Below are 6762 nucleotides of genomic sequence, written 5' to 3'. Positions count from 1 at the left end.
GGGTCAGTTATATATATTTGTATTAAAACTGATGCCCAGGGATACAAGCGGACAGGGAGGATATATTTGTATTAAAGGAGGACCCTTGGCGATGCGCTAAGAACCTTAATTGTACAATTGGTATTTCTAGTCTTGAGGAATGAGAGCCTCGGTCTCATACAGTTCTGATGCAAAATGACTGTCATAGGGCCATAGGGGAAACTACTCTTAACTTCCCTATTTACATCATTCTCCCCTAATATTCCTTTCTAACTACTTTTCCCACCCAAACTCCTAGCCAGCGCTTTCTCTTTACCTAACTCAACTAATTCAGTTCGTGCCACATCCTTCCCTTTCTATTTCAAGTCTTCCCAAAACTGTTCCTAAGTAGCCTCAAACATTCACCCCCTTCTAATAGCTTTTGGTAAAAGATTTAATCTTTAATCTTTCTGATATGGCCAGTTAATAAAATCTGAAGCCATCAAAAGAATAGTAACTACTGTACTATACTTGACTCCCTCTTCCTGTTTTCATTAATTTCTCTTGATCTTGTTTACCTGATGTTATTTGATCTTCGGCAAAGAGAAATCATGCATTTATTTCCAATCTGTTTATGGCCGAGTCTTGACAACAAATCTCTATGTGGATAAGCATCCAAAGTATGATCCAAATGTTCTCATTCATTTTTGTTCCCCTTAATTTGTTTTTTTTATCTATTTTTTTATCTGCCTTATTTATTATGCTGAATTTGAGTATATTTTTTATAACGAATTTGAATTTCATTAGTTATTGTCATGACAGATTATTTGAATTTATTCTGATATCAATTGGGATTTGACATTACCTTAGGTGAATATGACTTGCTTTTAGGGAACTTTATGCTAGAGCTGCAGTTTCAAGTGGCGCATCTACTGCTATGCTTTATGTATTCTCTTAGATTTGGATCTAACACAACTGGTTGTGTTTTCTTAAAATTGTTCTGTTTCTGTAGTTGATTGACTTTTCTTAATAATATCTATCAAGCTCGCAAGCTATAATAAAAAATATCTATAATAAATTGAGACAATTTCTTATGGAATCCTCTATTTGGTATCCTTTGTTAGTGTTGGTTGGAGAAATTGGACAATTCCTGTTGATGTGTTTTGTTGGTTGGGATATGTGGCATTGCACTGTTCATATCATTGTATTGTGTTAGTGAATATTTGGATGGAGTATCACTCCCATGTATTCAATGATAGTATCTAGCGGTTGAACTTTGTGAAATAGAGTTAGTTGTTTGCTTCTTCTTGGGGCAACTACAAGATCTTTCTAGAGGACATTCTCTCAGATATGCAAAGTGAATGGAACGCATTACTATTTTGATGTATATTTGTTTTACTCTTATCTTTAATATTGAGGATGTCTTATCCCTTGTGTAGTTTTATCCCCTTGATAACACTTTATAAGGGAAACAGAAAAGGACAAATTTTCTCATAGGGAATTGGAACTGGTGCTAGCTTGCTTATACAATTAGCCTTGTTTTGGAATTCATAAAGGTCCTTGAATTAAGAAGTGGGATTTCAGTACCTTGGAAAGGTCTATGTAGTTGGTGATGTTGTTCTAATTGTTTTGAGTTGTGGCTGCTATTCTGACAGGAAATAATTCGGTCACCTTGGCTCCTTTTAATTTGTTCATTTTTGTTTAAAAATAACTTCTTTTGTTTTTTTCCTTTCTGTCTTTTTGGTTATATGCTGACTGGATTCCTTTCATTTGTAGTATACAACTGCATTTTGTACGGAGAAAATGCAGATGTGATGATCGAGGAATGAGGATTTTGATCTGGAGGATGATGAGTAGGGATGATTGATAGTTCGGTTTTCTGCTAAACAAAATGGATGCTCTCTTTATTGATGTATTGTATACATAATCAGAATGCCCTGCTGAATGGGCAAAAGCTCTAAAATGGCATTGCTGGCGGGTTGTAAGATTGAGTTGAAGTTTGATAAATTACTCTGAGAAGGGTTCATTGCTAACTTCTTGGCATGGAATTGGGCATAAAACATTTTGACGACAGAACTTCCCTGAGCTCAGTAATTGCACATTTGAGGTGGCATTGCGTTCTAAAACTAGACTTAAGAACCAAAGTTTAGTTTGATAAATGATGACTGTGGTTCATTGTTCACTACCACCAAAGCCATGTAAACGCTCTGTACTCCTGGGTTCATTTGTGGATACCAGAGCTCTGCCTCGCATGGTGTAATAGAGCCATGGCGGAGCTTTGCATGCCTGGGTTTCGTAGTTCTATTTGGGTGTGAAGTGAAGCTTGTTTCTCTGAATTTTTCGGGGGTTAGAGTTTTGTTTGATTTTCAATTGTGAAAGAAGAAAGATTTGGATGTGATTTGAAAAGAAATTAGGGAGAAAAATGTGAAATTTTGGGTGAATGCAATCTTAAACAAGTGCATGCTTTTAGGGGAGGATAATCTCATTTAATTTTGGGATGTTTCTTGCACGTGGGACAGATGAGTTAAATTTTTGTGGGTTCACTAAAATTGTTGGCTTTTTTCCTTTATGAAATTTTTAGTTTTCTAACACGATTGTTTGAAATATAAGTCTTTCAGCAAATGAATGGAAACATATAACCTAGATGATAATTAATTGGAAACTTTCAACCAAAAACGTTCATTATAATAAACCCCAAACAAAAAATTATTGTACTAAATCATAATTAAAATAAATTTTGTTGGAAGCTAGATATAATAGGTAAGCACCAAAGCCATATTCGATCTTCAACTAGTATTTCTTTATAAAAAAAAAACAACGAAAAACAAAAGGTTTAATGAGCAACTGATTTTCACATGAAAACCAATCATCACATGCTACTCTACAAAAACGAGCAAAGGAGACAAACAAAATACATCAACCTAAACATACCATGAGTAGTAGCTCTCCACTTAATGTAAACATGAACTAAATATAACTAGACATTAAATCACTCAATGTCTGATTTGAGCTGAATGCCTGTTTACCTTCTCTTAATCAAGAAATTCATCACAATCTGGTAGAGATGTCACAAGCATATACGATCCATTCACTAACAAAAAGTTTAGTAAGATATTAAATAGAAAAAAGTACAGTACATGTATGGTGAATCCAACACAAAAGGTCCAAGCATTAGAAGTTTAGAACCATAAAATCCATGAGATGTTTACGGAATTTTTGTCACATTGACGAAATTGATTCAATAAATTATCCAAAAACCAGGGGAAAAGGCTTGACACTAGCTGACACTTAATCAGAATCCTCATACACTTCTCCATCATCGGATAACTCATCGAACGATCTGATGTCGAGCTGGTAGCGAAGGATGCCCCCAATTCCACCAAACCCCCTGCAAAATTGCGATCCTTCTTGTGACTTGTTGGTCACGAATTCAAGTGAGCATCCAAATCGTTTGTACTCGTTGGCGAACCACTCGAGCAAGGGCATTTTCTCCTGGACCTCCAACTCTGCAGAGGTGGTTGCATCTCGGAAGTTGCTTTGGTCGGTCTCTTGTTCCTTGCTCAAGTGCTTTATGATGATCTCACCATTAGTAGCATTTTTCAAGACATACCTATTAATGTCCAAATTTTCCCATACAATAAGTGTTTCAACTGCCCCCATCTCCAGAGCCTTCAATGTGTCATCAACCCCAAAGACGTATTTCCCGGTATCTTGACTGATCTCCTCAAAATATTTTCCTATCAGGCGTTTCTCTTGAATGAACTTCACATTTGACAAAATCTCCGCAGATAACTCAATGGCTTGATTAAAGCCATTTTCCCCACCATATGAAACATCAACCACGTTCAATATTTTTGCTTGCAGACGAGGATCAAACATATCAGACTGACTCAGCTCAGTCTTGAAGTCAGCTGAACCGGCAAGTATAAGTCCGGAAACATTAGGCTGACTAGTAGCAGGATTGATGAAGAACTGAGTGGCAAGTTCTGCAGTCTTCCTAACATAATTGTGCCTCTTTTCCATACGAAGACGGGCAAAACGCAAAGCTGACTGCCCTCCTCTACCGTGCTTCTTTGGCAGATCAACAGTAAATTTATGAAGCACCTCCCGAGTATTTCCACTTAAAGTCCCAAAAAGGGTTCCATTTCCATCCATAACAATAAAACCAAACTTGTCATCAGATTCTAAAAGTTCATTTAGAGCTTCAGTGTGAAACTTGTTATCACAGAGGTACAGTGATGCATTGATAGGCTTAAATGGTTCAAAATCAATTGTCACCTTCTTTTCCTTGCCATCTTCAGTGACAATGGTTCCGGTGTAAAGGACCAACCCATTTGGAGGAACTTTATTGTAAAGCTTTAACCTCTGTTGAGCAGAAGTAATGGCTCCCAACACCGACTGGCGGTTCACCCTACTTTTAATATTTGAAGCAGTTCCAAATTCATCTCCCAACATCTTAGTGACACGGGATATTTGATCACGTGGAGGCATGATTAGAGAAATCATGCTGGTACCATTGCCCCTTGCAGCTTCCAAAGCTTTAATCAATTTCTTGATCTTCCATATCTCAATGTTCTTGTCCGATTCTTGACCATCAGACATTGTTGGTGGTTAACAAGAATCCTAAAAATGCAACACAAAAGAAAATGAAAGAATAACTTAGCAAATCCTTACCAATTAATCATTACAAAATACCACTTTCAAAATCAAAATCACAAATACTTTACTATATTTCCCTATGATTGATACAGTAACAAGAAAAATATAAAGCAATATTTTGTACATGTCACAAATGCGGTGCTTAGGAATGTAGAGAGAGTCCATTATCAGAAAATTGCTAACTGCTTATTGACAAAGCAAAAAACCATGTGCAGTTCAGTACAAGTTGTTAGTACATTAGCATTTGGAAAATTGTAGTTGCTCATTAAGAAAAATTAAAAAGAAAAAGGCAAAGAGAAAACACTTGTCAAAACACAAGAACCAACAAAAGTCAAGGGTAAAGGTGCATTTAAAAATAATCAACATTTATTTCAAGCACTTAGGTTTTGCTGTGTGGTTATTTCATAATTCATTTTCACAACTCATGCGAAGGTAACAGTATAATATGATACTACATTGAAGATGCATCAACCTAATTCACATTCTTTTTTAATTCTTCAAAAGAAAAATAGAAAACTGCTTTAATGTGGCAACAACCACCACCATCAAGCCTGGACTACTAGGTGATGTCAGCTTCGTGAATTAGCTGATGCCGAAGTGATAAAATTGCTGTAATATGGCAACTGCTGCAGCAGAAGAGAAGAAAATAGCTGGCACTTCTGTGCAAAGCTGATGTTAAACAGAAAATAGCTACATTGCGTTTTATTATTATAGTCACAAATCATCCCTCCTAAGAGCTTAACCTATTAGATAGTGGCTACGAACAATTTTATATTTTAACATGCCCGTCCACTCAACCACGCACCTTATGTCCAAAGAGTAGACAAAGAACAAGTTGACCTGACTTATACTAGATTGCTATGTATTCAAAAGAATTAAGACAACACAGAACTCTAGACCACATGGTTATAAAGTTTGTTGACAGTTCATGAACCATTCCACCCAAAAAGATTAAGTTCTAAGGTAAAAGGTACATAAAAGCCTTTATATCATGACCACACCACTATGGCAGAGCCAGAAACTTCATAGCCATATCAAAAAGAGCCAGAAACAATAGTATGTCCACAAGCATAACCCTTAATAAACGATCAGAAAGTATACTCGTAATTCCCGGAAGCTAATATGATAGAATAATTGTTTTAAAAAACAAAAAAAGAAAACGGATAAAATTACAAAAAATACTGAACTCTGGAAGATAGGTATTGTAGTTGTACTAACAGATCAAATTATCACAAGAAAAAAAAATGACAGGTATCACTGTTGCTGTTTCACTGTGTGTGAGTTTTTCTTTCTTATTTTAAGTTACGACAGGTTTTAAGATCCATAAAATCCTTAATCAATGAGCCTTTTTTTGGGCCCTTCCTTTTTCAATTTTCTACTTTTAAGACACGATTTTTGGAAAATAAGAATATAACACTCAAATAAGAAAAAACACGTTGTAGTCAAAACACAGAAGATTCAAGTCAAACTGCTAAAAATTTACATCAATGAAATGAAAAAAAAAAATCCCACAATAAGAAGTATACCCAGAAACAAATCAACTCAAATAACACAAATACAGAAATAACAGAAAGTAACAGCAGCTATAACTTGTAATTGGATCCAATCTTGTTTTCACAAACTAATCGGATCTAATTTGGCAGAGAAAAGCATCAGCTATAAAAAAACCAAAAAAAAAAGGAGAAAATAAACTCAGATCGAATCATAATAAGTCGATGAACGTAGAAAAGGGAGTGAATAATTGAATCCAACAAAAGTAGATACCTGTGTAATGAAATTAGGAGGAGTTCGAGTTGGATTTTAAACGAGAGGCTCTGCGACTAGGGTTTTTGCTTCCCCCTTAGCTCTAGTGACGTGCTTCTTCGACTTCAAGGCTGCTGCTTAAATTTTTTTTTCATTCTTATTTGGATTTTCTGACAAATAGTTTGCAGGACCCACCCCACCATGTTCCTCCTTGTCGTCAAAATTTATTTTCTAATAATATTCCAATGGTTATTATTATTATTATTATTATTATTATTATTATTATTATTATTATTATAAATAAATTGTTGATAACTAAAAACAGAGTTTACTTCTCATGCATGCAAACCACCCCGTTTACGATGCATTAACATGTATTAGCGAATTACAATATGGTTCGGA

General features: G+C 35.4%; 2 protein-coding genes across 2 annotated transcripts in view; one reads left to right on the top strand and one right to left on the bottom strand.

Moving 5' to 3' along the window:
• Positions 1–2388, top strand: part of LOC107494572 (pentatricopeptide repeat-containing protein At1g63330-like) — an 8045-nt gene extending 5657 nt beyond the window's left edge. Inside the window, exon 3 of the mRNA XM_021125037.2 lies at positions 1735–2388. The gene's annotated coding sequence lies outside the window, so the exon portion shown is untranslated. The remainder of the gene's footprint in view (positions 1–1734) is intronic.
• A 662-nt stretch (positions 2389–3050) lies between these two features.
• Positions 3051–6546, bottom strand: LOC107494573 (eukaryotic peptide chain release factor subunit 1-3). The gene is made up of 2 exons (XM_016115618.3): positions 6382–6546; positions 3051–4581 (listed from the first exon to the last, which is right to left on the bottom strand). The coding sequence occupies exon 2, from the start codon at positions 4558–4560 to the stop codon at positions 3247–3249; it is 1314 nt and encodes a 437-aa protein (XP_015971104.1). The 5' UTR covers positions 4561–4581; positions 6382–6546; the 3' UTR covers positions 3051–3246.
• Between the last annotated feature and the right edge of the window lie 216 nt (positions 6547–6762).

This window comes from Arachis duranensis, chromosome 6, assembly GCF_000817695.3.
Source record: "Arachis duranensis cultivar V14167 chromosome 6, aradu.V14167.gnm2.J7QH, whole genome shotgun sequence".
NCBI lineage: Eukaryota > Viridiplantae > Streptophyta > Magnoliopsida > Fabales > Fabaceae > Arachis > Arachis duranensis.
This window is presented reverse-complemented; position numbering and strand designations above follow the sequence as displayed.

Coding starts and splice junctions, on each gene's coding strand:
- LOC107494573 (XM_016115618.3), bottom strand. CDS start 4,560: ATGTCTGATGGTCAAGAATCGGACAAGAACATTGAGATATGGAAGATC.